The 27,369-nt window shown below is 64.5% G+C and overlaps 3 protein-coding genes across 7 annotated transcripts in view; 2 read left to right on the top strand and 1 right to left on the bottom strand.

The window, feature by feature from the left end:
- OSBPL2 (oxysterol binding protein like 2) overlaps positions 1 to 4,952 on the top strand; it is a 41,710-nt gene extending 36,758 nt beyond the window's left edge. For all 5 annotated transcript variants that reach the window (XM_055300304.1, XM_055300267.1, XM_055300277.1 and 2 more), the window contains 3 exons: positions 295 to 418; positions 1,497 to 1,587; positions 3,664 to 4,952. In XM_055300304.1, coding sequence (XP_055156279.1) covers positions 295 to 418; positions 1,497 to 1,587; positions 3,664 to 3,766 — 318 coding nt within the window. In that variant the 3' untranslated portion in view covers positions 3,767 to 4,952. The remainder of the gene's footprint in view (positions 1 to 294; positions 419 to 1,496; positions 1,588 to 3,663) is intronic.
- Positions 4,953 to 12,101: 7,149 nt separating this feature from the next.
- Positions 12,102 to 18,078, top strand: ADRM1 (ADRM1 26S proteasome ubiquitin receptor). Its single transcript, XM_055308094.1, has 10 exons — positions 12,102 to 12,178; positions 12,617 to 12,830; positions 13,461 to 13,577; positions 15,271 to 15,394; positions 15,905 to 15,991; positions 16,468 to 16,549; positions 16,787 to 17,019; positions 17,264 to 17,421; positions 17,551 to 17,653; positions 17,851 to 18,078. Exons 2-10 carry the CDS (start codon positions 12,618 to 12,620, stop codon positions 17,952 to 17,954), a joined length of 1,221 nt encoding a protein of 406 aa, XP_055164069.1. The 5' UTR covers positions 12,102 to 12,178; position 12,617; the 3' UTR covers positions 17,955 to 18,078.
- A 118-nt stretch (positions 18,079 to 18,196) lies between these two features.
- Positions 18,197 to 27,369, bottom strand: part of LAMA5 (laminin subunit alpha 5) — a 46,462-nt gene continuing 37,289 nt past the window's right edge. The window contains exons 51-80 of the mRNA XM_055304591.1: positions 27,220 to 27,331; positions 26,554 to 26,724; positions 26,250 to 26,446; positions 26,024 to 26,140; positions 25,697 to 25,851; positions 25,332 to 25,473; positions 25,125 to 25,227; positions 24,470 to 24,580; positions 23,525 to 23,704; positions 23,290 to 23,438; positions 23,051 to 23,221; positions 22,827 to 22,963; positions 22,597 to 22,750; positions 22,333 to 22,466; positions 22,097 to 22,259; positions 21,742 to 21,885; positions 21,494 to 21,651; positions 21,288 to 21,420; positions 21,074 to 21,217; positions 20,841 to 20,971; positions 20,591 to 20,755; positions 20,359 to 20,497; positions 20,123 to 20,268; positions 19,863 to 20,055; positions 19,627 to 19,791; positions 19,377 to 19,533; positions 19,170 to 19,297; positions 18,983 to 19,076; positions 18,746 to 18,865; positions 18,197 to 18,622 (exon numbers count right to left, since the gene is read on the bottom strand). Of these exons, the coding sequence (XP_055160566.1) occupies positions 18,384 to 18,622; positions 18,746 to 18,865; positions 18,983 to 19,076; positions 19,170 to 19,297; positions 19,377 to 19,533; positions 19,627 to 19,791; positions 19,863 to 20,055; positions 20,123 to 20,268; positions 20,359 to 20,497; positions 20,591 to 20,755; positions 20,841 to 20,971; positions 21,074 to 21,217; positions 21,288 to 21,420; positions 21,494 to 21,651; positions 21,742 to 21,885; positions 22,097 to 22,259; positions 22,333 to 22,466; positions 22,597 to 22,750; positions 22,827 to 22,963; positions 23,051 to 23,221; positions 23,290 to 23,438; positions 23,525 to 23,704; positions 24,470 to 24,580; positions 25,125 to 25,227; positions 25,332 to 25,473; positions 25,697 to 25,851; positions 26,024 to 26,140; positions 26,250 to 26,446; positions 26,554 to 26,724; positions 27,220 to 27,331 (4,452 nt within the window). The 3' untranslated portion in view covers positions 18,197 to 18,383. The remainder of the gene's footprint in view (positions 18,623 to 18,745; positions 18,866 to 18,982; positions 19,077 to 19,169; positions 19,298 to 19,376; positions 19,534 to 19,626; positions 19,792 to 19,862; positions 20,056 to 20,122; positions 20,269 to 20,358; positions 20,498 to 20,590; positions 20,756 to 20,840; positions 20,972 to 21,073; positions 21,218 to 21,287; positions 21,421 to 21,493; positions 21,652 to 21,741; positions 21,886 to 22,096; positions 22,260 to 22,332; positions 22,467 to 22,596; positions 22,751 to 22,826; positions 22,964 to 23,050; positions 23,222 to 23,289; positions 23,439 to 23,524; positions 23,705 to 24,469; positions 24,581 to 25,124; positions 25,228 to 25,331; positions 25,474 to 25,696; positions 25,852 to 26,023; positions 26,141 to 26,249; positions 26,447 to 26,553; positions 26,725 to 27,219; positions 27,332 to 27,369) is intronic.

The following is a 27,369-nucleotide window of genomic DNA, read 5'->3' as shown; positions in this document are numbered from 1 at the left end:
CCTTTGGGGTGTGTGGGGAGCTGCCCTGCCCGCCAGCATGGGGGGCGTCAGGCCCCGGGAGCAGAGCTGGAGCACAGGGTGGGCACCACCCCCCTGCCCCCACCCCTGTGCCTGCGGAGGTGCTGGTGACACAGGCGGCCTTGTCCCACTGGTGGGGCCACATCCGGGCCGGTGGATCTGCAGGGCAGGCCCCCAGGGCAGGTGACACTCAGCTGATCCCAGTGGCTGCTGGCCGTGAGCGGTGACAGAGAGCAGTGCCATTTGTACTAACAGCTTCTGTGCTTCCTCTCCCAGATGTACAATTTCACCAGTTTCACCGTCAGCCTCAACGAGCTGCAGAGCGGCATGGAGAAGACCCTGGCCCCCACAGACTGCCGCCTGCGCCCCGACATCCGTGGCATGGAGAACGGTGACATGGGTGCGCTTGCAGGCTGGTGGGGGAGGGGCGCGGGCTGCAGGTGGACAGACGGGGACACCTGGGACAGTGCTTCTCGTGCTCTCCATGCTGGAAGAGTTTTAAGAATTGTAGCCAGTTGTAGACACAATTAGGCTACATCGTGAAAAATGAAATGAAATAGGATACACGCAAAATACAAGTCCCCCAGATTTTATTATTAGTGTCAACAGACATTAGGGTGACATTCCAAAGATGATATGTGTTGTTCATTAAAAGTCAGCATAGGGCAGCCCGGGTGGCTCAGCGGTTTAGCGCTGCCTTCAGCCCAGGGCATGATCCTGGAGACCTGGGATCGAGTCCCACGTCGGGCTCCCTGCATGGAGCCTGTGTCTCTACCTCTCTCTCTCTTTCTCTCTCTCTCTCTCTCTCCCATGAATAAATAAATCAAAATAAAAAAAAATTTAAAAAAAAGCAAAGGCCCCATGTCCCAGGCTCAGCCACTCACACGCTGAGGATGTGTCCATGTGAGGAGGGAACTGGCCGCCTGCTGGCTGCCTGGGTCAGGGCAGTGGCCTGTGACTCCCCGGAAGTCTGTCCGAAGTGGCCCTGGGTGTTGTTTACACAGTTGGCGTTGAGTGGAAACACTGCACAGGGCGGAGTGGGTGGGCAGCCCCTGCTCCCTCGACAACCAGCCTCTGGGTTCACATTCACAACCGGGCAGCAGCCCTTGGGTGCCTCGTGCCGGCTGAGCCTGAGGTTCAGGTCCCTGGGACCGTCTTCTGCAGAAGAGGCTCCTGCTGCCCCTGCCCCCTGGGGGCTGCCCGTGAGCCTCACGGCGCCCTTGCCTGTGCCGGCCCACAAGCTCGGCTGCCCTTCCCTGCGTGGTGGGAGCACGCGGCCTCTCCCCACGGCCCTGCTGGTGTCGGGGTGCCACCGTGCACTCGAGGTCTAGTTTGGTTTGCAGAGATGGCATTTTAGCCAGTGTGACTTCTCATCTGGGCCTGGAGGTGGGGGCGTCCCAGCATCTGCTTCCTTGAGCGCTCACCTCTGCTTCACCGTCCACCCTGACTCCTGACCCCCACCATGTGCTTGTCCCCAGATCTGGCGAGCCAGGAGAAGGAGCGGCTCGAGGAGAAGCAGAGGGAGGCCCGGAGGGAGCGAGCCACTCAGGAGGCCGAGTGGCAGACGAGGTGAGGCCCGGTGGTGGGAGGGGCGGTGGCTAGGGCCCCCGTGTGCCCATGATGGAGCAGAAGCGGTGCCGGGTCCCGTCAACGCGGGCTCAGGAGCACCGACGGGCCGCGCCCCCAGAAGGCGAGCATGTGCCCCTGCCCGCAGCGTCTGATGCTGAGCGCTCCTCTCGCGAGGGCCTATTTTAAAGGGACGCTGGGTGGCTCGGCGGTTTAGCGCCTGCCTTTGGCTCGGGGCATGACCCCGGGGTCCTGGGATCGAGTCCTGCATCGGGCTCCCTGCAGGGAGCCTGCTTCTCCCTCTGCCTGTGTCTCTGCCTCTCTTTGTGTCTGTCATGAATAAACACATAAAATCTTAAAAAAAATAAATAAATAAAGGGAACATAGTTGGAACCAAGCTGTGGAGAGAAGGAAAACAGCTTTCAGACAGGTGACACTGCGGAAGAAATAGTGTGTTTAGCCATCACCCTGTGGCACTGCCGCCTGCAGGCTGCCTCTTGCATCACCTGCCATGAGGCACAGGTGGCCTGAGGGGCCACGGCTGGTGACGGGAGCGCGGATGGGGAGGGTAGGAGCCCTGTGTGCCTGGGGGTGCCTGCAGGTCAGACACACCTGTGTTCAGACCAGGTGAGAGGGAGATTCAGAGAGACAGTTATGCAGAGACACAGACACAGAGGCAGAGAGACAGTCACAGACAGACATAAAGACACAGGCAGACACAGAGATGCAGAGAGACAGACGGGGAGCAGACACCACTGGCCCTGGGCCGCCTCCTGCTTTCTCACGGGAATTGTGGCGAGTGTGGTTTGTCTGTAATCATAATGGAGAATAACCCATTGGATGAGGATTCAATCAGGTAAGTGCTGTAATGTTTCAGCATAATTGAAAATACGTATCTGTTAAAATGTTAGTCCTGCAGAAATCTTCAGGTGGTCTTGAGCCGTTTAGTTAGTATTTCTTCCAGTCATCCTTCATACTTCGTAGTAATTGTCCTCAAGGCTCCATACAGTCGCCTCCAGTGGCGGTCATATGACCAACGTATTTAAATCTATTCTTCAGGCTTGGGCTCCCAATTTGATTTGATATTATGCTTTCAGTAGTTTGATACTTAGAATTGGCTTCATTCCAAAAAAAGCTTGAAAAGAGTTAAACTTCCTTCATTATTTTTAAGTAGTCGATTTAAAAAATACATTGTGGAAATAATGATATTTTTGTCCTAAGATGATTACTTCCGCTTTGTGAGTCCCCCACATCCACTCTATGATAACTTGCAGGCATCCTTTGTTGCCTTCACTTTGTGCAACAGGAGTAGAGGGGATGGGGGTCCATGAGGGAAGGGGGAGGGGTTTAGGGGGGAGGGGAAGGGTGGGGGCTGCAGGGGCACGGGGTGGAGGGGTGCAGAGGGAGGGGGTAGGGAGGAGTGCAAGGGGAGAGGATGGAGGGCTGTAGGAGCGAGGTCATGGGGTAGGGGGATGAGGTACGTGGGGGGAGGTAGGGGCCACAGGGAGTGGGGCGTGAAGGGGCTGGGGGCTGGCTACAGGAGTAGGGCCACGGGGGCAACGTGAGGGGATGGGTGCAAGGGGAGGGGGGCTGTAGGAGTGAGGACATGGGGGCGGTACGGGGCTACAGGGGCATGAGGTGCAGGGTGGGGGCCTCAGCGGGGCATGGGGGGGCACGGGTGCAGGGGTGCAGGCGCCCCAGGGGAGCCAGTGGGGGCTTCCTCAGGCGCACACCAGAACCGCAGCCGGTGGCAGCCCGCGGTGTCCCTCTGGCCCCAGCCCCCCCGCCCAGGTAGATGCCCGCCCTGGGGAGCGCCGCGCTGTAGAGGCGCAGGTGCTGTTGAGCCGACGGCCACCGGGCTCGCTGATGGCCCGGCGTGTTTCCTGTTGAATCCGTGAGGTTTGGCCGGGAAGTGGACAGCGGCCTGGTGGGTAGGGGAGAGCCCCCGAGGGAGAAGGTGATTGAGCCCTGGCTGCGGGCAGGGACGGTGGGGCCGCGTGTTGCCGTGGGAGCCCGTCACCCCTCGGAGGGAGTGGGCCCTGACTGCGCCGCGCCCTGAGCGCCGCCTCTGTGTTGCAGGTGGTTCCACCAGGGCAGCAACCCGCACACGGGAACTCCCGACTGGTTGTACACAGGGGGTTACTTTGAGCGGAATTTCTCACGCTGCCCGGATATCTACTGAGGGGCTGGAGGGCCCCGGGCCCGGGACCGGAGGCTGGACTCCATCACGTGGCTGCTCCGAGCCCCGCTCCCAGCAGAGACCAGCTTTTCCAGCGACTGTGTTCATGGCGACAGCACCGTCCCCGGTGGAGGATTTTATTCTGATTAACTTTTGATTGCCAAACACTTTACTACTGTTGCAGCCTCTTCATAAAGCTTCACTTGGGATCATCATGTGCTCGTTAAGGGTGGAAAGGAAAATCCTTTGCGGTCCCCTCACGTGATGGGCCTGGGCTGGGCGTGTGTGGCTTACCGCACCCTCCTCCTCCTCCGTTCATGATGCAGTGACCAGAGGGGCTCCTGTAGTCCTAGACCCCTCCATGTCCTCCTTGTAACGCGGGCACAGGCTTTCTGAGACTGATGTGAATTTGAACAGTAACAGGGGAAGACGGATCTTGAGAAAAGTCCTTCGAAGAGTTTTGTACAGGCCAGGAGTTGCCTCCTGAATTATGGTTAATACGGGAGTGAAGATTTTCAAAGCATCAGATTGAATGAAATGAAAAGTTGTCAGATTCTGTATTTTTTACCAATCTTCAATAATGTAAAGATTACTTTTAAAATATTTAAGTTAAAAGTACTTGAATAGTATTTTGCCAAAAAGCAAGATATGCATTAACCACCAATTGTATACTGTCCCAAATGAAGCATTACCGTGACCCCTAGGGCGGCCAGGAGCCTTGAGGGCTGTTGACAGAACTCCCTGGGCCCTGGCCCCGTCTGCTCCTCTCGCACCGGGGCTTCATGGTCCCTGCGGGCCACGCCCGGTCGCAGAGTGGGAGCCGCTGCTTGCAGCCTTCCGCCTGGCCCGCGGCGCTGTCCCGTCCCCGTCTCCCCAGCATGCGCGTGACGGCGGGTGTGCGCCGCGGGAGGGTCCGAAGCAGCGTCTGCTCACAGCCCGGAATTAAAGCTATTTAACAAAAAATAGGCGTATGTCCATTTTAGCAAACACCTTGTCAAGTGACTGTGGTCTTTCTGTAGACACGTCGCCGCCACAGACGGTGGCAGAGCTGAGCGCGCGGGCACACTTGCACACTCAGGCACTCGCGCGAGGTCGGACGTACGGAGGGGTGGGTTCTCCGTGAGAGGGTGTCTCAGTGTGTGCCCGGGCTTCAGCATCACATTTGTAATTAAACCACTTTTAAAAGCGAGTACCTGTTCCGAGGGCTTGACTTTGTAGCTTTGGAAACCCGAAGCCAAGGTGTTCGGTGGAACCGAGAGCAGATGCTGCTCGGCGGGGACAGAGCGGAGCCAGACGAGATCTTGGCGCATCCGGGGGTCTGGAGGGGGAACCCCGTGGCCGTGCCCGTGGCTGTGGCTGTGGCTGTGGCTGTGGCCGGCTCGTCCACGAGGGAGGGCAAGCTGAAAATGCTGGAGGCCGCAACCTGGGGCACATTTTAAATGACAGTATTTAGGGCATTTTAACAACTTCTGTTGAAACGAGTCCGTTTCTCGGTGGCACCAGTGGCTGGTCAGCGAGGTTTGTGCCCGTGGGTCCGCCAGCGAGGCCGGGGTTCCGGGGTGCTCCACACGCGCTCGACCGCCACCGCCAGGCGGGTGCGTTTGCCGGGCCCTTGTCACTCATCTTAGCAGGTTTTAAACTGCTGTTTTTGCAGATGCTAACACGTGAAGTTACTGCCTCCGCTTGGTCTCCCTTCTCATCTCAGATGTCACATGCTGGTCTGTAAGAGAGTCTTTCAGTAGAAAATGCATTTTAAAAACACACACCTGCTACCTACGTGTTTGACCCTTGCAGAATGCTATGGCCTTCTCGGCCACGTGATGTCATCATGGCTTTGCCGCAAGGGCCCAGGAGCCTTTTAGAGTAATACTGTGACTTAGAACGCCCACAGAGAATGAAAAGTAGAGCACACTCTCCCCCCAAAACTTGATATTTTGGTTTTGGTCCCCTTTAAAGTTAGGATTCATTGACACGTCCCTTGACTCGGTGCACATCTGTGAAGAGCCACTGGAGGTTTAGCCATGGACAGACAGATGCTGTCTTGAAGTCTGTCTCATGTACAGTGTAAACTAATGTCACGGGGCCCCGTGGCGCTGACCACACTTCACGGGCTGCCTCATGTTGGGGACCAACGGTCGTATCTGGGTCCCAGGGCTGGCACAGTCTGTCCTGGAGTGGCCAGGCTCAGGGCATCACAAGCACCGGCTTGGCCATGGCTCGTGCTCAGGAGAAGGCCGTGGAGAAGCGGGCCCTGGTCCTTCAGGGACGTCACCACATTTTGTCACACGACGCTGCCACCGAAGCCATAACCAGCCAAAGCACTTGTGTCTCCGCAGGGTCCAGAGGCCCCCTCCTCGCAGACACGGTGCCTCGGGAAGGTGGCGGCCACGTGGGAGTGTTGGCACAGGCCTCCCAACGAGGTGGAAGCCCGAGTGGCCGTAGGCAGGGCGCCCCTGAGGAGCAGCTCCCAGGGCTCCCGTGTTCTCGGCCGCCACATCCCCCTCAGACCCCACCCGCGAGGCTCACGATGCCCGTGCTTGTGGGAGGGCCGGCCCTGGAGCTGCCAGATGCACATCTGGTGTGGGGCCCGATATCAGACCCAGCGGGCGCGGCAGCCAAGGGGTCAGGGGCGGCCTTGGTGGCCTCGTGTCTGAGCGTGGAGCCCCCCTCCCCTGGAAGGCTTTCGCGGTGGCTGTGGAGGACATGCCATCTGCTTGCTGCGTCCTAGTGGGTCCCTGGGGGTCAGGGAGTCAGATCAGGACGAGAGACGCCGGGAGATGGTGACTTCCTGGCTGTACCAGTCGGTCGCCAGTGTCCACGGAGCACGGAGGCGGCAGGGCCCAAGCAGGGGCGGCGAGCAGCTGGTCCTGCAGGGAGGGCACGGGTGGGCCCGGGGCAGAGTCAGCACCGACCTCCCGCCTGGCCTGGTTTCTCCGGGCGCAACGTCCAGACCTTCCGACGTCTTCCAGAGGACTTTCCGGGTCCGCTGTGGGTGCGAAGCGCGGCGTCCCCGATCAGAGGGCGCTACTTGGGGACTCGCTGGCCTCTGCATTCTCAGCGTGAGGGTTTTGCAAAGTGAAAAGAGCATTTTTGATGTCTTGCTGAGTTTCCTGGACGGTCCGTCCTTGCGTGGTCGTACCGTTCCTTTGCCGCTTTGGGAACCAGACGGTCCTGGGTCACACAGCTGGTAGAGGGCCACGGCGTCCCCGCAGCGGGCAGCGGCTCAGACACCGGCCCCCCTTCCTGCCGAGCGTGTGCACGGCCGGTCCTCAGCACTGTTTATCCTGTCGGTGCCGCGTGGAAATGTCAGGCAAGAACATGCGCTAGTGAGATGCATTTATTTTTATAATATGTAATAACTGGCAGCGCCCATCTGTATAAACAGAATCAACCACTCTTAGGTTGTTTGGGGGGGACTGGTGCGGCTCTCTGAAGGTAAATGTTAAACCCTAGCTCCAAATACACATCTCTTTGAAAATGAGTTGTAGCTGACATTTGCTTTGCACTGAACAATTTTTCACTGTCTCAGCTCTTCTGGCCTCTCTGAAAAGGGTTGCAGATCGGCTACAGACGAGTCCCCGGGCTCTGTAGGATTGGCCCAGCAAATGGATTGTCCCAGAAAACTGCTGGTCATGGTGGACAGAGGGCCCGGGAACACTTGTGACACCATTGGGCAGGCACACGGGATGGGTGAAGGGGCCCATGTTCTCCGAGCAGCGGGGAGCCCTGAGCGACCATCTCTCTCCTTTCCTGGGGATCAGAGCCAATTGCTGAAAGCATCAAAATGCCCGGAACACCATGTGTGTTTGCCTCGAAGTCCTTGCTGCCTGGCTGCCGTCCTGGGTGCCCAGCAGCTACATACTTCCCGGGAGGATGAGCTGAGCGGAGACAGTCCTCCATTGGACAGCTGCGGTGGCTCTGGTCCACGAGACGGCAAAGCCCCCAGGTGCACGGGCTCCCCCACAGCTGCCGTGTCTGATGCCGGGACCGCGGGGCCCTCGGCGCTGCCGGAGCCAGACCGCCTGTCTGGGGGGCTTACCACCCAGTCCAACCAGCAGAGGAGGAAAAGGGGGTGCAGGAATGTGAGCTTGCCCCCGGTTTCACGCAGGTAAATGGAGGAAGTGGGATTGGCCCTTGTTTGTGGTGAAGCTTACCCTGTGTGCACTTGACGGAGTTCCTATACTGTGAGATGACGGGGATGTCAACAACATTGGAGGGGGAGAGGACAGTGTCTTCAACAGATAGTGCTGGGAGACCCAGACCCCGACCTCACACCTCCTACGACATTAACTCCACGTGAGTCAAAGGCCTAAAACCGTACTCTTAGAAGGAAGTGCAGGGCACAAGCTTAGCAACGTTGGACTTGGCAGTGATTTCTGGGGTAGGACACCCGAAGGCACAGGCAGAAACTTAAAGTTGGTGCATCAGACACTATCATCGGGTAAAAAAATGCAACCCATAGAATGGGAGAAAATACACCTCCGACGTCTGGTAGGGGATTGACCTCGAGGATAGGCAGAGAAACTCTAATAAAACTAAACAGAAACGAACCTGATCCAAGAAGAGGCCGAGGGCTCCAGCAGGCATTTCTGCACCGAAGATGCACACAGGGCCCACAAGCCCCTGAAAGGATGCTTGGCATCGCGAACCACGTGGGAAATGCAAATCAAAGCTACAGTGAGATCCCACCTGACACCCACGAGGATGGCAAGTGTGGAAAACAAGCAAACCGAGGAGCTGGCGAGAGTGTGGATGCATTGGAACCCTGTGCAGCGCTGCTGGAACCTCAAAGGGCGCAGCTGCTGTGGGAAACGGGGTGGCAGTTCCGCACAACATTACAAATAGAATTACCCGATGAGCCAGTAATTCCACTGTGGGTTTGTTTTTTTTTTTTTTTTTTAAGATTTTATTTATTTATTCATGAGCAACACAGAGAGGCAGAGACAGTGGCAGAGGGAGAAGCAGGCTCCCTGCGGGGAGCCCGATGTGGGACTCGATCCCGGGACCCCATGACCTCGCCCTGGGCCGAAGGCAGATGCTCAACCACTGAGCCCCCCAGGGGTCCCCTCCACTGTGGTTCTGTGCCCGAGAGAGCGGAAAGCAAGGTCCTGAAGACGCACTTCCAGGTTGACGGCCGCGTCCTCCACCGTGGCTGGATCATGGGAGCCACCCAGGGGTCCGCCGGGGATGAGTGTGATCTCGGCCTACGAGGGGCTACTGCTCAGCCTGGAGGACGGGCATCGGGGGCCCGCGGCCGCACGGGCACATCTCGAGGACGTCGTGCTGGGTGACACGGCAGCCCAGGGGCTGGCGCTGCGGGCTTCCACTTACAGCACGTGGGCGGGGGGATGGGGCTGGGGGCGGCTCTGCGCCAGGTGACGGGGCTCTGCAGGCGGGCTCTGCAGGCGGACGGTGGCGCCGCTGCACGTCGCGGCATCTTTGCCACCAGCGCACGGCACGCTCCACGAGGGTTAAGGAGGTCACGCTCATGTCGTGTGTATTTTACCACAATAAAAAAAAATGGAAAGAAGTTCTCCGCCATTGCCAGGGGTGGGGGAAGAGGGAGGGGTGGGGGCAGGGGCGGGGCGGGTCCCCCCAGGCAGCGGGTCCTCGGGCTGTGAGCGTGCCCGCCCGCGGGGTGCTGACGGCCGGAGGGGTGCGTGCGCCCGGCCACGGGGCAGTTCTCGCCCTTGCTGTGCCTCCGATTCCCCCCAAGAAGAAAAGATCGCTGACAGGAAAGAAACAAGGGAAGACAGACGGACGGACGGCAGCAAAACCCGCCTGCCGGGGCACGTGGGGCTCCGTCGGCGAAGCGTCTGCCTCCGGCCCAGCTCGGCCCAGCTCGTGATCCCGGGGTCCTGGGATCGCATCCTCGTGGGCTCCCGGCTCAGGGGGACCCTGCCCCTCCCCCGGCTCGGGCTCTCGGTCTGCGTCAAATAAAATCTTTAAAGAAGCAAAACCTGCCTGCCAAACCACGTCGTCAGGTGGCTGTGCCGCTGCGTCCCCAGCACCCAGCGCTGTCACGTTCTGTCCCCACCCTTCTCGTCACGTTTCAATTTGCCTTCTCCTAGGAATAGTGGCGTGGGCTCTTCTCCCGTGCATCCCGCAGCTGTAGCCCTTCGGTGCCGCGTCTGGGCACGTGTCCTGCGCCCTCTCGAGTTGCGCCCGTGGTCCCCGTGCCCTGCCCGCCGCCCCGCAGCCGGAGGTGGGCGCACCCGGGGGCCCCAGCCTGCCTGTGGCCACTGTCCTTGCCGGACATCTGTGGGGGGCCGGCCTCAGACGCGGGCCCCCGGCTGGAGGAGAGGGGTGCTTGGGGGGGCCTGCGGGCCGCGGGCTGGGCCGGGAGCTCGCTCCCCAGGGTCTGCAGAGCTGGTTTCCCGCGGCCTCCTGGGGCAGCCTTCTAACCTCCCCTGATGCTGAAGAAGTGCCACCCGCCTGCTGGCCCGTGTTCAGGCGGCCACTGGTCTTCCCGCAGCGTGGGGCACGGGGGGCTCGCTGTCACGGCTCGTGGCCGTGGCCGGCCCCTGGTGCGGGCTCTGGGACCCGGGGTCTCAGGAAGGACCCGGGCCCCGCGGAGCTCGTGTGTCTGGGTCTGCCCTGCGGGAGTTCACCTTGCTGGGAAATGAAGAAGAGTCCGAGTCCGCGCATCTCATGCCACCTCATTACTTATTAACATAAACAACAGTTTTAATGAAAACCAGCAATGTTTTCTAACACAAAGCAACACTGGTGATTCTTTAGATCACAGGGCAACGGCTCCAGAACCTGGGCGCTGAGCGGGGCAGCTGGCTCTTGTTTCAGGCTCAGGTCCGGCCCAGCAGGGCCCGCTTGGGGCTCCCTCTCCCTCGGGCCCTCCCCTGCCCCACGCTCTCTCGCGCCCTAAAATAAATAAAAAATCTTAAAAAAAAAAGTGGTTGTGTTTCAAACTAGGTACAGAACATTATGTAGAACTGAAACGCATCGGCCCCACGTGTGACCAGCCGCAGTAAGTCCTCCAAACAGAAACTACCTTCCACTTGGATGCTTTCTACGGGAAGGGTCACGCCAAGGGGTCACACCAAGGTTTACGCCTACGGAAGGGCCCAGATGGTACTGGCAGGTGGCAGGGGCAGGTGCCTGGTGGCCTTGCCTCTGGAGGGGCTGGCTGTGCCCACCTGGTGCCTGCGAGAACTGGCAGCAGGGGCAGGACGACACGGGGGCTCAGCAGCCAGGGCTCCAGCCCTCCTGGCCAACCCTGGCGGGGGCGTCACCCACCACTCCGCTTCCTCCCAGCTCCGCTTCCTCCCGCGGAGCACACATGAGCCTGGGGGGGGGGGGGTCACACCAGCATTGTCCCCCTGGGAGGAGATGGGGGAGGGGACCCTGGGAGGAGAGGGGGGAGGGGGACCCCGGGGAGATGGGGGAGGGGGACCCCGGAAAGAGGGGGAGAGGGACCCCGGGAAGAGAGAGGGGGAGGGGGACTCCGGGAAGAGAGAGGGAGGGGGACCCCGGGGAGATGGGGGAGGGGACCCCGGGAAGAGAGAGGGAGAGGGACCTCGGGGAGATGGGGGAGGGGGACCCCGGGGAGATGGGGGAGGGGGACCCCGGGAGGAGATGGGGGAGGGGGACCCCGGGGAGATGGGGGAGGGGACCCCGGGAAGAGAGAGGGAGAGGGACCTCGGGGAGATGGGGGAGGGGGACCCCGGGGAGATGGGGGAGGGGGACCCCGGGAGGAGAGGGGGAGGGGGACCCCGGGAGGAGATGGGGGAGGGGGACCCCGGGGAGATGGGGGAGGGGGACCCCTGGAGGAGAGCGGGGAGGGGCCCCCGGGGGAGAGCGGGAGGCCGCCCCGCAGCGCTGCCGTCTCGGGGTCGGGGTCGGGGCCGGGGTCGGGGGCAGAGGCAGCGCTTCTGTCCCTGAGTGCAGGGCCCCGGGGACCTCAGATCCCGGCCCCGCCCCGGGCGCCGTCCCCCGGAAGTCTCGGGAGCCGCCGCGCCCGCTGTTCGTGGGCCTGAGACGCCCCTCGCGGCCCGCGGTGCCCCCGCTCCCCGCGGCGCTGTGGGTGCGACTCCGACGCCCACCGCTCGGCCGGCGGCCGCCCCGCTGTTCCGGGCGCCGCCGCCAGGGGCCGCCGCCGCGCCCCTATGACACAGCAACAATAGGAGCCGCTCTGGCCCGCGCGCCGCCCGCCCGCGCTTCCGCCGGAAGGGAGCGCGGGCGCGGGGCGGGGCGGGGCGGGGCGAGGAGGGCCGATGGACGGCTGCCCCGTCCAATCGCCGGCGGCCCAGCGGCGGCCCCGCCTCCGAGCCTGCCCAGTCGGCGGCGAGAGCGGCGGGAGGGGCGGGGCGAGGGCGCACTTCCGGCGGGGCCCGGCAGGCGCTGAGGAGGAAGAGCGAGCCCGGACGGCGCCTCTCGGCCGAGTCGCGGCGCGGGCAGGTGCGGGGGCGGCGGGGGCGGCGGGGGCGGGGCCTGCGCGGTCGGGGTCCCGAGCGGGTCTGGCCCGCGGGGGCGGGGGGCGGCTCCAGGCGGCCCTCGGGCGGTGGGGTCCGCCGCGGCGGTGCCGGCCCGTCCGCCCAGCGTCGGCGACGCCTGGGGCCGCGGGCGGGGGCGCGTCGGCGGGGGCGGCCTCGGGGCCTCGGTGCCCCCCGCGCCCCTGCCCTGCCCGGCGAGCGAGGCCCCCTCCCGCGCCGCGCGACTTGGTGAAGTTGTCGGGCCCGGGAAGCCGGCGTGCGGGGGGGGGGGGCGGGGGTCCTGGGGGGCGGGGCGGGGGCGCCGGGGGCGGTCCTGGGGGACGCGGGGGGCGGGGCGGGGGTCCTGGGGGCCCGGCGCGGGGGGCGCGGGCGCTGACGGTCTTGCTTCCGCCCGCCCCTGCAGGATGACGACCTCAGGCGCGCTCTTTCCAAGCCTGGTGCCAGGCTCCCGCGGGTCCTCAAACAAGTACTTGGTGGAGTTTCGTGCGGGAAAAATGTCACTGAAAGGAACGACCGTCACCCCAGATAAGCGGAAAGGGCTGGTGTACATCCAGCAGACGGATGACTCCCTCATCCACTTCTGCTGGAAAGACAGGACGTCGGGGAACGTGGAGGACGTGAGTGTGCAGCCGGCGGCGCGGCAGGTGGTGGTGGCGGCGGCGGTGGCGGTGGTGGCGGAGCCCGCTCCCCGCGGCGGGGGCCGGAGCTGAGCCGGGGCTGCACGTGGAGCGCGTCCGTGGGGTGCCTGGGCGCCCACGTCTGCGTTTCGCTGAGCTAAGGGTGTTGGCAGGCTCGGGGGGCTCTGAGCACCCCGAGTCTGAGGAGCAGGCGCCGGTGGGTGCAGAGGGCCGTGGAGGTGCTGGCCGGGGCCGTCCCCGAGCGGCCGTTTTGTTCCGCGGTCTTTGTTCCGCAGACTCACCTGTTCCGCGCAAAGCAGGGCAGAGTCAACTTCTGACTCGTCTTTGAGCTTCGTTCCCAGGACGTTTCTTAAAAACGCTTGGAAAGCTGCACGCCCGCCTTCCCTGCTGGGCCCTGTGGGCCCTGTGAGCCCCTCGCCCGGCCTGCAGGGCTGTGGTGGGCGCCTCAGCCCCGGCTTCCCCACCTGGTGGGGCCCTGCTCGGCCCTGCGCCCGGTGCACCCCCCAGACCTGGGAGCCAGCGTGTTTCCTGGGGGGCTCGGGGCTCAGCGGCGTGCGTGTCTGTGAGCCTAACTGCATCTTCACTGTGCCACTGTGTGGCTCTTGGCAGGACCTGATCATCTTCCCTGACGACTGTGAGTTCAAGCGCGTGCCGCAGTGCCCCAGCGGGAGGGTGTACGTGCTCAAGTTCAAGGCAGGGTCCAAACGCCTGTTCTTCTGGATGCAGGTACATAAGAGGTCTTATTTGCACTCTGTATTTTCTCGTCGTAACGTCAGATGAGAAGGGGGGCCTGGGGTGCTCAGTCCGTCGAGCATCTGCTTCAGCTCAGGTCATGATCCCGGGGTCCTGGGACAGGGCCCTGTGTCGGGCTCCCTGCTCAGCGGGAGTCAGCTTCTTCCTCTGCCTCTGCCACATCCCCTGCTTGTGTTCTGTCTCTCTCTCTCAAATAAATAAAATATTAAAAAATAAAATAAAATTAGGTGAGAAAGAAGCTCCCTGGTTGGTGGAATTCGTTTTCACGAAACGTGGATGCTGTCGGAGCGTGATTGTCCCACACCCTGAGAATTCCGGTGTCTCCTGGTGGGGGGGCTTGGGGGCCCCTCCCGGAGTCCACACACTTGTGCCTGCTCTCCTGGTGCCCGTGTAGGATCCAGAATTCCTGGCAGACCAATGAGAGTGATTTGTGGGTGGGACCCAGTGTGGCTGAGTCGGTGGGTGCAGAGCGTCTGCTGTGCTGGTCTCGCAGCCCCCCCACCCCCACCCTGGGCCACGAGCACCCGCGAGCAAAAGCAGGGGTGACTGTGTGGTGTTCTTGGTGTGTTTTTTTACAGAAATGGAGTGTTCTCTCCCAAATGTTTCTGAGCTTTGTTCCTCCGCCCCAGTTGTGTGCTTTGGGGGGTCTCCAGGGGTCAGTGCACCAGGGCTCCCTGGCGCCCACAGCTGCAGTCAAGTGTGCCTTCTCCGGGGTTGGACTTGTTTCCATCCCCATTTGTCATTTTGTTGCAGGCAGCGTGAAGAGTAACTTTATGCCAAGGCTGCAGGGGAGTCTCTATGTTAAAACTCAGAAGTGACTTGTTAGAAGTGGGCATACGTGGGCATGTCGTGGGCATGTTGCAATTCTGACGGTGGTTCTGGAGCGAGGCAGAAAAGTTTTCTCTCCGGGGGCAGGGCAGGACGCTTGCCTCTGCCCATGCTGCCCAGTAGCGTGCGAGACGCCTAGACAGGAGTAAAGATCTTGCAGCTGCCGTCCAATAAAACTTCATTTGCAAACACAGACTGGGGGGGGGGGGGCATTGAGCTTTTTCTCCAAGGTTCTGCCAGGAAATGTTCCACTGGCCCTTCATTTTTTCTTCCTGATTTTGCTCATCGTTAGCCTTGCCCTGGGGTGGGGAACTCTGTTTGGTCCCCCTGCTGTGTCTGTGGCCCCCAGCAGACCCACGGGGTGTGCTCGGTCACGGGCGCTTTGTCTCGTGGTTCTGGGGGCACCTACAGCACACTGCCTGATGAGCCCACACCCCGAGGTGCTTGAGTTGCGTGCCTGCCAGGGGCTTTCTTGAGTTTCCAACTAACGTTGAAGGGCCGGGTTGGGGCTGGTTCGTGGGCAGTGGTGTGATAAAAGGGTCCCAGGAAGGCTTCCTGGCTTTTAGACTGTCGTGTGAAGAAGCAGATTCTGGAGGCCCAGGAGGCGTTGCTGTGTGCAGACTGGTGCTCGGTGCCTTCGTCTCCCCATCCTCACACCGAGCGTTGCCCCAGCACCGGCGACATGGTCGGGCTGCTGTTCCCATCAGCCCCGCGGGGCCTGCTGGGTGCTGTGTGGCTGTGGACAGGGAAGCACCTGTCAGCCTCACCGGTCTGTTAGCTACTTCAGTGGCGGTGGGCTGCTCTCGGCTGCAGCTGTGGTCCTGTCCTCCCCCCGCAGGAGCCCAAGACGGATCAGGACGAGGAGCATTGCCGGAAGGTCAACGAGTATCTGAACAACCCTCCCATGCCTGGAGCCTTGGGGACCAGCGGGAGTGGCGGCCATGAGCTTTCTGCACTGGGCGGTAATGATCACCTTCCAGAATGTGCTGGCATGTGCATAGATGTCAATGACGTGGACCCCCGAATGTGCAGTTTGGTTGTTTGGTTTTTCATTTCTTTATTAAGATTCTGTTTGTTTATGAAGAGCACGTGTAATGGGGGAGGGGCAGAGGGTGGAGGAGGAAGCAAATCCCCTCCTGAGCCTGGAGCTGGATGTGGGGCTCCGTCCTGGGACCATGACCTGAGCCACCCAGGTGTCCCCAGCCTGGTTGTTTTTTAAGTGGAAATGGAGGCTTCTAAGCTAGAAGTTTCTTATCACTTCCAAGTCAGGCCCCCCGCCCCGCCCCCCCGCCCATCTTTTGGTGATAGAGCAGTGTCTGAGCTCTACCCTGTTGGCTCCTTTCAGGCGCTACGTACCAGGGGTGTGTGCGCACGCGTGTACTGTCTCATCAGAGGCCCCCAGAATCCCCGTGCTCCCTGCAGGTGTTGACCCGAGCACCAAGCCCCAAGTCTGAGCACCTTCTGTCTTACAGGTGAGGGCGGTTTGCAGAGCCTGCTGGGAAACATGAGCCACAGCCAGCTCATGCAGCTGATTGGACCTGCTGGCCTTGGAGGACTGGGTAAGCGCACGCGCCCTTGCGGGCCTGTTAGAGTGGATGGCCTTCAGTTAGGTTGCTTGGGGATTTGAATTTTTCCTCTTAAGCTTCTCGTTGGCTCTGAGTGACCCCTGTCCTCAGGCCGGTGGGTAGGGGGAGCACAGCTGGCCTGGGAGTGAGGCTCCTGCCTGGGGCCCTCCGGTTCCCCTCTGGGGGTCCTCCCCGCCACCACCTGCTGTTGGGCCGGGAGGGGTGTGTTTCTTGGGCGGCAGGGAAACTCTCGCTACTCTCCCAGGTTTGGACTATGTGTTACCTTGGACCTCGGTGTGTCATTAGTGATCTTACTTACGGAATAAGCTTCCAGAATGCTGGGGTATGAGCAGTCACTACTCCAGCACCGCAGCCCACTGGTCACCATTTGTCCCTGCTCGTCCCTTGGTTTTAGCACAGGGTGTTCAGCAGGGAGAGGGTGTGGCATCTGAGCTCCTGTCTCCTTGCAGGTGGGCTGGGGGCTCTGACCGGGCCAGGCCTGGCCAGCTTACTGGGGAGTGGAGGGCCTCCAGCAAGCAGCTCTTCATCCAGGTGAGCCTCGTACTCTGCCCCCCACCACGCCTGGGTGCCCCCAGGCCTCCCCTCCTCCAGGGAGACTGGACATAGGAGGTATGGAAGGACAAAAAAGACCTCTGGGGAGGGTCCTTTTCGGGGTCTAGACCGTTCCTGGATTCCTGGCAACACAAGGACCTTGGCAGCGGGACCGACGTGCTCTGTGGGCGCCTTTAGGGTGCGTGGCCGCTCCATGGCTGCCCTCCCTCTTCCCAGCTCCCGGAGCCAGTCGGCAGCAGTCACCCCGTCCTCCACCACCTCTTCTACCCGAGCCACCCCAGCCCCCTCTGCTCCAGCAGCTGCCTCGGTGACCAGCCCGAGCCCCGCACCCAGTTCAGGTAATGGAACCAGCACGGCGGCCAGCCCAACCCAGCCCATCCAGCTGAGCGACCTTCAGAGCATTCTAGCTACTATGAACGTGCCGGCCGGGCCCGGAGGCGGCCAGCAAGGTAACACGTGCTGCTCAGCTCCAGGCTGGGGGGTGAAGGTGCCTGCTGCCCCCTTCCTGCTCGCTCGCTGGCTTTCCAAGGCATGGGGCCAAGCATGTCCCTGGCTGAGCCGCTGCCCTGCACGTATGTCACCTCTGCCTCCCGCACCTTGCCACACCTCAGGGCTTGGGTGTCCGTGGCTGGCCTCCTGCGTGGGTGTCCATGTGGGCTTCGAGCCGCTGATGGCTGTGCGCTTGTGCCTTAGTTGACCTGGCCAGTGTTCTGACGCCCGAGATCATGGCACCTATCCTTGCCAACGCGGACGTCCAGGAGCGCCTGCTGCCCTACCTGCCCTCTGGGGAGTCGCTGCCGCAGACAGCAGAGGAGATCCAGAACACTCTGACCTCGCCCCAGTTCCAGCAGGTAGAGGCTGTGGCCTGGGTGCCCTGCCTTCAGCGTGGTTCCTTGTCACTGAGCGTCCCTGCCCCTGCGACTGGCCCCCGCACCTCTCCCTCCCCTGGGGTTCAAGGCCTGTCTGGCTTTCCTTTGTAGGCCCTGGGCATGTTCAGCGCAGCGTTGGCCTCGGGGCAGCTGGGCCCCCTCATGTGCCAGTTTGGGCTGCCTGCAGAGGCCGTGGAGGCGGCCAACAAGGGCGGTGAGTGCCCCCCCCCACACACACACACACCAAGGCCGAGTTTGTCTTAATCCTTGTAGTTCAAAGGCCTCCCCTGTTTGCACAGCCTGGGGCTGGCCACCCGGGCGTGGGTTCTCCGTGGTCCTGGGCCTTAATTTGGTCAGCGGTTCCAGGCCAGGGTCTAGAAAGGTCACCTCTTGTTTTTAAATGCGTTTTAGATGTGGAAGCATTTGCCAAAGCTATGCAGAACAGTGCCAGATCCGAGCAGGAGGGTGACGGGAAGGACAAAAAGGACGAAGAGGAAGACATGAGCTTAGATTAATCGTCTGCTGTCCCCAAGGGGTTGGGATTCGCGGCTGGCAACCTCAGTGATGGGGCTGGTGGCGCACGCCCTCACCTCCATTCCAGCTTGCTGAGAAATAAAGGTCTTGTCTTTTACCTGCCAATTCTGGTTTTGCTGTGTGCCCAGGAGGGGAGCTGCTGAGGGGAGCGCCCTGGGCACGTCCGGGGTCGCGCTCTGCCTGTGAACGCTCTACTCCTTTCACATTTAACGTCAACACCCAGTTAAACAGAAGTTACTTTTTAATTTTTTAGAAGCGGGGCAGATTCTCATATTATTAAAAATTGGAGGGGGAATCTCATAACGAAGTTGAAAGATAAAAAATATTAAAAACCCGGTTGATAAAAACCATTTCCAGAAAGAAGACTCATCACCTGTAGAATCTAGAGTCCAGATAAATAGACACAGACTTCAGCTGAAGGGGGCTGGAGGCCCCGAGAGGTGGGAGCCGGCCTGCCCGGGGCGGCCCTCCAGTGGATGCCCAGCCGGGGCCCCTGGGCGCTCTGCTGCGTGGTTGGAGGGGCAGCCGCTGGCCCCCACTGCCCCCTGGACGCCCACAGAGCGAGGCCAGGTCACGGGGGACCGGTTCAGCACCAGGTTCCTCATGCAGCCGCGGTAGGCTAGAGGCCCCGCCTGTGCGTTCAGGGGCCCTGGGGGAGCAAGGGACCAGGGGGAGACGGGTTGGAGCAGCGGCCAGTGTCCCCTGGCCGTGCCCTCAGGAGGGTGGGGTGAAAGTGGGGCGGCCCCCACCCCCAGGCTGAGACCGCGCTCACCAGGCAGGCCCCCGAGGTGCAGGGGTGGTCTGGCGTCCGCCGAGGCTGCTGGCGCGGGGCCCACGGTGTGGTTGCTCTGCGTGTCCACCTTCAGCTGGAGCACGTTCCCGCTTCTGGTCACTGTGGGCACAGGTTCCATGTGATGGGGAGGGCTGGGGGCCCCACAGCTGCACCCCCAAGGCCCCCCAGGCAGTCCACTCCGCGGAAAAGAAGGGGTGGGAGAGGGGGTCGACTCACCCTCCAGGCGGTGCCACTGCCCATCACACAAGGCTGCAGGGCACGTCACCCACGTGGAGAACTCCCCTGCGCCATCGTCGGCCCGCAGCAGGACCTGGGGGCGGGGGGAGGTCAGGAGGGGAGCCCCTGTCCCGCGCCCCCCCCCCCCCCGCCCCGTTTCCCCTTCCCCCACGGGCCCACCACTTACCTGCTTCTCCAGCACCTGCAGCTGCAGGTAGGGCGGTGCCTGCACCCGGCCCAGGTGGAAGACCAGGCCGCTGGCTGTCTGGGGCCGGACCTCCAGCTCCAGGGTCCCGAGAGCGGCCCCCAGCGTGTCTGTGGGGAGGGGCGGTGAGGAAGGCCCCGGGCGCCCCGCCTCCCTGCCCGGCCCAGGGCACAGCCACGCCCTACAGACCTAGGGTGACGACACCCCCGCTGTCCGCGAAGAACAGGCCCTCCTCCAGGGGCCCTGAGAAGCACGGCGTGACCCCCGTCACCCTTGTGGGGGCCCCCAGGGGCTGTCCGTCCAGCCGCAGTCTCCTCACGCAGCCGCTGAAGCTGCCGACGGCCACCTGTGGGAACAGAGGGGCTGCTGTGGCGGCAGGTCCCAGGGGCCGGGGAGGGCGGGTCAGCAAGGAGGGGGTGCGGCCCGAGGTGCTTCTCACTGGCAGCCTGGGGCTGAAGCCACTGGCAGGGAGGCCCCCCACGAACAGAGTGTGGGGCCGGGGGCTCCCTGCCGCCTGGTGCTGCTGGCCGGGTCCCTCCTGGTCCCGGGCCCAGACCCCATTGATCGTCAGCTGGATCCGCGTCTTCTCCCACCGCACAGACACCTGCGGGCCGGAGGGGATGTCAGAATGGGAGCCCCCGGGACCCGGCCCGTCCCCCACCCCCAGCTCCTCACCGTGTGCCACCGGTTAGTCCGTGAACGCTGGCGGCTCCGCACTCGGAGCTGGGGCCCGGGGCCTTCTGTCTGCGCGACAAAGTATCCGTGGCTCAGGAAGAGGACCAGGGAGGGGCTGCCATCTGCGAGGGGGGCCGCGAGGAGCAGGAGTCCTCGTGGGAGGTGGGGGCGCACCAGCATCGACACGTGGGACCTGGAAGCCGAGCAAGGCCGTCAGCCAGGGCGGCCACCCCGCGCCCCCCCACCTGACCCCGCCTTACCCGTTCCTGGGGGCGGCCGGCACGCGGGTGAACTCCAGGTGACCAGACAGGGGGCCCCCAAACTGGTAGGCGTCTTGGATGGCGCTGAGGGGCCAGGGTGATGAGCACGCAGGGTCCTGGGGGGGCTGGCGGCTGTGTCGGCCGGCCTGGGGGGGGCGGAAGGAAGCAGGAAGGTGGGGAGCTGCCTTCCGACCCCCACCCACCGCTCCGCCCACCCCAGCCTCCGGGTGCCCCACCTTCTGGGCCACGGCGGCCCGCAGTCCTCGAGGCCCCTGCCCCTGGGGCTGGGTGCGTGGGGCAGGGGCGCAGCCTGAGCTCACGTTCACGTTGTCCCAGCCCTGCTGCAGGTCAAACACGCGCTGCGGCCCCAGCGGCCTGAGGAGGGTGGCGGGGTCAGTCCGGGGGCGAGGGCGGGGGCACCCCGGCACCTGCCCGCCAGCCCCCCTCCCCGCGCCACCCACGGCTCACCGCAGCAGGAATACGTTGCGGATGCAGCCAGTGAAGCTGACCGCATCGCCGGTTGTGGAACCGCCCCCCAGATAGAGCCGAGGGGAGGGCTGAGGCTGCAGCCCGGGGGGCGGGCCCTGGTGGGGCTTCATCTGCTGCAGCTGGTCGTCCACGTAGAGCCAGACCCTGCGGGGAGAGCAGTGTTTCTCCTGCCCACTGCCCCCCACCCTCCCTGGACGCCGCTGCCGGAGCCCCCGCGGCGCAGGCTCACCCCGTGTCGTTGCCGTAGAAGGCCACGTAGTGGGGTGCGCCGTCAGCAAAGCTCCCTTGAGTTTTCACCTCCGTCCTCACCAGCCGGAGCGTCACACGGCCCTGCTGCAGGGACACCTGGCATGGCCCCTCCTGGGGACCGCGGCTGGGTCAGCGGAGCAGGCGGGGGCCTGGGCGCCAGCCCTCCACCCCCACGCCCTGCGCGGCCGCTGCTCTGGGTCGGGGCGCACGCACCAGGAGCGCTTGGTGGTAGAGCAGACCGTCGTCCCGGGTGCTGCGGAAGCCTAAGCCGGAGTAGATGTGGGTCACGACGGGCGGGACGTCGGGGAGCTCGTGGGACAGGTAGCCGTCGCCGTGGAAAGTCATGGCCCGTCCCACCTACGGGAGGGTGCCGGTGAGGGGCCTGCCGCACGGCCCGCGGGGGCGCCGGCCGGGCGGGGGTGCTCACCAGCAGGTCGGCAGTGCAGCCCGAGCTGACGCCGGTGGTGTTCAGCCTCTTGAGATCCACGTACTTGCCCTGTGCCTTGATGCCCTTGACGCAGCCGCGGATCGAGCCTCCGGAGGGGAAGAGCTGCCGCAGGCTGCGGGGGGTGAGCGTCAGGGCGGCCGCCCAGAGCCCCCCGCCCCCCGCCAACCCTGGCACCGCCCGCGCACCTCGGGGGCAGCTGGTCGGGCGGCACGCCCCCCAGGTAGTAGGAGTCGGCCAGCTCCAGGGTGCTGTTGTGCTCCACACTGAACACGTTGATCCTCTCCACGCGCACCAGCACCCGGCTGACGCGGTTTTGAGTGCCCCGCAGCAGGAACACCTGGATCTGTGAGGCGCCAGGTGCAGGCCTTGAGGGTGAGGCGTGCGCCTGCGGGCCCTCCCGCTGCCCGCCAGCCCTCCCCGAGCCCAGCCTCACCGCCTTGCTGGCCGTGCCCAGGGCTAGCAGTCTCTGCACCTCCTCGTGCTGCGTGTGCTGCGGGGAGGCCTTCTGCAGGCCGGTGCCCAAGTCATAGAGGAGCAGGAGGCTGCCGTTCTGCACGGCCAGGCACAGGAACTGGTCCTGGGGTGGGGGGCAGGGTCAGCATAGGGTAGGGGGGCAGGGTCGGCATGGGATGGGGTTGGGGGGCAGGGTCGGCATGGGGTGGGGTTGGGGACAGGGTCAGCATTGGGGGGCAGGGTCGGGATGGGCTGGGGGACAGGGTCGGGATGGGGAGCAGGGTCAGCATGGGGTGGGGGGCCAGGGGTGTGTGCACCCGGCTGGGCCTGCGTGCCTGGTGCTGCATGAAGAAGATGATGCCGCTGGAGGACACGAGGCGCAGCTCCTGCTCAAAGCGTTTGTAAGAGCCCATCTGAGCCTCCACGCTGATGCGAGCGAAGCCGGAGCCGTCCAGGTAGGAGCCGTCAGTGAGCCAGGGGTCCCCGGTCGACTTGGAGCTACAGGCCAGAGGTCAGAGGTCAGCCAAGAGCAGCCGAGGGGGGATGCGGGCCTGGCCCTGGCGGCACGTACCGGGCACAAGGTCTGTCCACGGCCGTGTTCAGCTCGAAGATGTCCTCGAAGTTATAGAGGCTGAGCACCTCCTCGTTGAGCGTGTCCATCTCAATGCAACCCAGGTAGCCAGGGAGGCGGAGGGGCTCGGGGGGCTGCGGGCACAGGGCACGGTCAGGGCTCCTTGCCCCCAGCCCTGGCGCAGGCGCCGAGAGCGCAGGTGGACGCGGAGTGGGGTGTGTGGGACGGGCGTGCAGGGCCGCCCCCCGCCCCAGCCAGGCGCACCGTGAAGTTGCTGGGGTAGCCCCCCACGTAGAAGACAAAGTCATCGGGCTGCAAGCTGAGCAGCCCCTCGGACCCCGGGGCCACCGTGTCACCCTTGGTCTCATGGAGCATCTGCTTCTCCACCGTGATGGACATGTGGCCAAACTGGAGGGTCCTGTGGGCAGAGGCGGGGTGAGGGGCGGGCCAGGGGGGGGGGCGGCAGGGGGAGCGCAGGGGGCCGGGCCACCCACCGGTCAATGCTAATTGCTGCGAACTGCTCCCCGATATCTTCGTCGATGCTGAGGACGGCGTGGCCCGCCTCCCCCAGGCGGTACACCCACTGCACCTTCTGGTTCCGCAGAGCCACACCCATGTAGTCCCCGACGGCCTGCGGCGACAGGAGTCAGCAGGGCGGGGACACGGCGCAGCCCACCAAATCCCAGCCAGCGCCCGCGCGGCCCAGCCCGGCCCGTACCTGGCGGCTGCCCATGTAGAGCACAAAGCGGTCCCTGGTGACCCGGCCCGACTCCTGCTCCGGGCTCTGGAGGTAGAACTTGAGAGCAGTGTAGGCGGCGAGGTCGGAGAGGTCCCGAGGGGCCCGCAGCTGCACCCCTGAGCGCCCGTTGAACTTCATGGACACCTTCACCTGTGGGGGGGGCTCCTCAGTGTCCGCCCCAGATCCTCGGGCGCCTGTCCCCGGGCCCCCGCACCCACCTTGCTGGCGGCTCCTCGGGCTTGCGCGATGAGCTCCCGCACTCGGCCGATGCTGGCCGACAGGGCCAGGCTGGCGTTGTGCACCCCACGGTTTTCCAGGAGGCTCAGCTTGGCCAGCAGCTGAGGCAGCGTCTTCTCCAGGGTGGACACTGCGGGGAGCAGACAGGGTGACCGTGACAGTCTGGCCACCCCGCCCCCGCACCCCGCCGTTGGGGGCACTGCGCCCGGGGCCCACCTGAGCGGCCTGCGTCCAGCACCGCCTGGCCCACGTCCTGGCTCCGCAGGCCTCCGTACTGGCCCTGCCACTGCTCCAGGTTCCTCTGCATGTCCTGAATCCGAGACTGCACGCGGGCGGCCGTGGCCTGGGCTTCGGCGGCCACAGCTTTGGCGTGAGCAATCTTCTGGCTCGTCTCATCTGTGGCGGGCACGGCACAGGCTAGGACTCTCCGGCTTCACGTCCTCTCGGGGGGGACCACCCACTCCTCCCTGACGAGGTCCCACAATAGGGGTGCCCACCCCCCACAGATCCCACGAGAGCCCCAAGAACCACCCTCTGTGTCCTCCCTCCACCATGGAGCTCCCGGTGCCAGCTTCTCAGGCCACACCCGCGTCAGCTCAGCCCTGTGCCCCCACGGCCCCCATCATCCATCCCACGGCCCTGCCTCAGCCCCCGCAGCCCCACGCCCAAGCCTGCTGGGACGTCCTACCCTCGAGTTGGTGGCTGCACGGGTTGGACCTGGGTCAGGCGCATCACCCGTTGCCCAGAGGCCTCCCCTGGGTCCTTGGCTCCAACCACATGGCCTCCAGGCTCCCATCTCTACCTCATGCTCTCCGACCAACTGTACCCTCCCTTGGACATCCTACCTGGGAGCCAGGTCATGCCCAATGTCCCCAACCTCTGAGGACGAAACGTCCCTGCTGCACGCTCTCCGTGCCCCCCCAAACCCATTTTATTTCTCTCCTGTTCCCTTCCCGTCTTCACCGGCTCCTTGGAGCTACCTTGGTGTTTCCTGAGCAGAGGCAGGCCGCCGGGGCGGGGGCCGCCCACTGCTCTGGATGGCGCAGGTGCAAACACGTCCCCCCTCAGAGCCCGCTGGAGAGCCCTGGCTGGCACGATGGCCATGGAGCAGAGCTGTCCGCCCCGGGACGGGGCCAAGGGCAGGGGCGAGGACCGACCTACCGGTGTCCATGGCCAGCATGGCCTGCACCGCCTGCACTCGGGCCGCCAGCTGCTCCTTCTTGGCCTGGGCGTCTCGGAGCTGGGTCCCAGTGCCCTGGAGGGTAGCCCACGCTGCGGGGGGAGGCAGCCTCAGCCCCAGGAGCCCCAGTGCGGCCCACGCCAACAGCCCGCCTCCGCCCGCCTCACCAGGAAGGAAGGCCAAAGCCAACAGCACACAGACGGGGGCCCGCGGACGCAAGGGCCCTGGGCTTAGGGAGGCCTCTGGAGCAACAGGCTCCTGCAGCCGCCCGGTCCCACGGCAGATGGTCACCCCCCCATCCCACAGGTCACACAAGGGAGCCTCAGAAGAGCTAGGCCACTGCCCAGGGGCCGCCGGCACCGACGCTCTAGCAGCAGAGCGTGTGCTCTTTGACGCTGGCCTGCACTTTCTCATCCATCGGGCTCCAGTCAGGACAGCAGGAGAGACCCCTCTTGGCCTCTCTGGAGCCCTGGGGTCCCCCACAAGGCCAGGGTGGGCGGCAGGCCTTTGCCGAGCTCCCTGGGCCACACGCCGAGCGGGTGGTGAGCAAGACTCCCACGCGGGGCAGCCGTCACCCTCAGTCGCCGACCACCGCGCCCCCAAATGCGACCGGAGCCGGGGCTCCCCGGCACTCACCGCGGCCCAGCCTCTGCTGCTCCCTGAGCGCGGCCTCCACCAGGGCACTGCTGTTGGCCAGCAGCTCTCGGGCTCGGGGCGCCAGGCCCCGCTGCACCACCACCTGCAGACATGGGGGCAGGACGCAGCTCGGACCCGCCTGGCGGGCACCAGGGGCCGGGGCGTGTGGGGGCTCGCACTGGGCTGCGGGCAGGGTCAGGGCCTCACCGCCCACGCGTGGCTCGCCTGCTGCAGGGCCTGGCCGGCGGCGCCCTCGGCGGCCCGCACAGCTTGTAGAATGCTGCCGTAGGCGTGCGCCGCCTCGAGGGCGCGCTGGATGAAGCGGTCCTGGTTGACGCCACGGATGATGCTGCGTGCGGGCGGGTGGGGGACATGGGGCAGGTTAGTGGTCCGCAGGCCAGACCCTCAGGCTCTCCTGCCTCACCACTGCCGGGCCAACCCGCCCGCCTGCTCCAGCCCCTGCCCCGCTGCCCACCAGGCGGGCCTCTCTGATCCCGGGACTTCTGCTGGGACCTTCCTCCGAGAGCCCTCCCAGACCGGCTGCGCCCCCGGGCACTCTGCAGGCCTCGCACCTGGACAGGTTGAGGGCCAGCTGGTGCAGCTGCTGCGCGTGGGCCTCCGCGGCCTCCACCAAGTCCACCTTGCTGCTTGCTGGGGAGAAGGCCCGCATCTTCTCGAGCAGTGGCGTCCGGGCCCCGTCCAGGTTGGCAGCAAGGTGCTCATACTCCTGGGCGGGGACGGGGGGGGGGCCTTAAGCGGGACCCTCAACCCCATCTCTTACTAGTCTCCCCACATCCGGGAACCCAGAGGCTGCGCTCTGGCCAGCGGCCCGCACAGCCTGGAGAACGCGAGCCCCCATGGGAACCTACCTCGGTGCCCCCGGGAGGGGCAGCACTCACCTCCCTGGCCTGGTCCATACCCCGCAGGAGCTCAGACAGCCGGGCCAGGATGTCGCTGGCTGCCTGCAGAGTGGCCCTCACAGTGGTGTTGTCCCGGGACAGCTCCTGCCTCCGTCGCTGGCGTCCGTGGGGAAAGCACAGGGGGACACGAATGGAGGCATGATGGGGCGGTGACAAGAGGCCGCAGGGTAGGAGCCGGAGTGGGCAGGGGAAGAGGGCCCCTCACCAGGACGTCCTCCAGGCGCTCCTGGTTCCGGCTGTTGAGCTCCTCAGCCTCCCGAGTGGTGCCCACTGCCCGGTTCAGGGCCCCTCGAAGGTCCATGAGGCCAGCCTCGTGCTGGGCCAGCTGGTCTCGGGCACGTGTGGCCAGCGCCTGGTTCTGCTCCCAGCGGCCGGTCAGCTGCTCCTGCACACGGGCCAGCACTGGGCCCAGGTGGGGACGGTGGTTTGGGTGAGAATCCGGGTTCCCCCCCTCCCCGGGCCTGCCCAGCCCCCGTCTGGCCCAGCTCAAGCCGCTCGCAGCCACTCACATCTCTGGGCCTCCTCCAGCTCGGCCTCAGCCGCGGCCCTCGGGGCTCCCAGGTCTCGGGCCCGCATCGCCCCCAGCAGCCGCTCCACCTCGGCCAGGGTCCGGCGCACGTGCTCGCCCGACGGGGCGGAGGCATTGGCCGGGAACAGCAGGCCCGTCTGGGACTCGAGCTCTGTTGGCGGCGGGGGAGGGCTGTTGGGCCGGCTGCTGCCCAGGCGGACCTCTGCGCGCTCACTCGCACACCCGAGACCCCAGCCGAGCAGGTTCGGGGCCCCAGCACGCTGCCCGGCCCCCTGGCCTTCCCCAGCCCCACCCCAGCACCCCGCGGCCACTTCTCCGCCAGCCCCTGCCCCAGGTCAGCCGCCATCCCACCTCCTCCCTGCCCCCCGTCTCTTCTTTTCACAACAGACCTGTTTGTAACTAAGCAGGTTTTCCCACAGAGTACCCCCAAGGGGGGCAGGGGATCCCCAAGGAGGGCACTGGCATGCCCACGGCGCCCACCTGCCCCCAGTCTGGCCGTGCCCGCACCCTCTCCTGCCTCCCACGCTGCCCTGCTGTTCCCTTGGCCACATGGCAACAGCCAAACCCTGCCGGTCCCTCAAAGCCTGCAGACCCGGAGCACCAGTCGGCTTGTCCTCATCCCCTGCCCGGCCGGGCTGGCCCCTACCACTCAAGACGCGGTCCACAGCCCGGATGGCCACCAGCAGCGTCTGTGCCCGGCCCAGCGAGGCCTCAGTGCTGTCCAGCAGCCGGCTGGCCTGGGCCAGGGCTCTCGTGGCCTGTGGGCACAGCGTCCCGTCAGGCCACAGCCTGAACC

The sequence above is a fragment of the Nyctereutes procyonoides genome, unplaced genomic scaffold (assembly GCF_905146905.1).
Source record: "Nyctereutes procyonoides isolate TBG_1078 unplaced genomic scaffold, NYPRO_anot_genome, whole genome shotgun sequence".
Taxonomy (NCBI): domain Eukaryota; kingdom Metazoa; phylum Chordata; class Mammalia; order Carnivora; family Canidae; genus Nyctereutes; species Nyctereutes procyonoides.
The sequence above is the reverse complement of the archived record's forward strand: the minus strand, read 5'-3'. Positions and strand labels throughout refer to the sequence as shown.

Coding starts and splice junctions, on each gene's coding strand:
- ADRM1 (XM_055308094.1), top strand. CDS start 12,618: ATGACGACCTCAGGCGCGCTCTTTCCAAGCCTGGTGCCAGGCTCCCGC. Junction 13,578..15,270: donor GCCTGTTCTTCTGGATGCAG/GTACATAAGAGG, acceptor CTCCCCCCGCAG/GAGCCCAAGACGGATCAGGA. Junction 17,422..17,550: donor CCTCGCCCCAGTTCCAGCAG/GTAGAGGCTGTG, acceptor TTTCCTTTGTAG/GCCCTGGGCATGTTCAGCGC.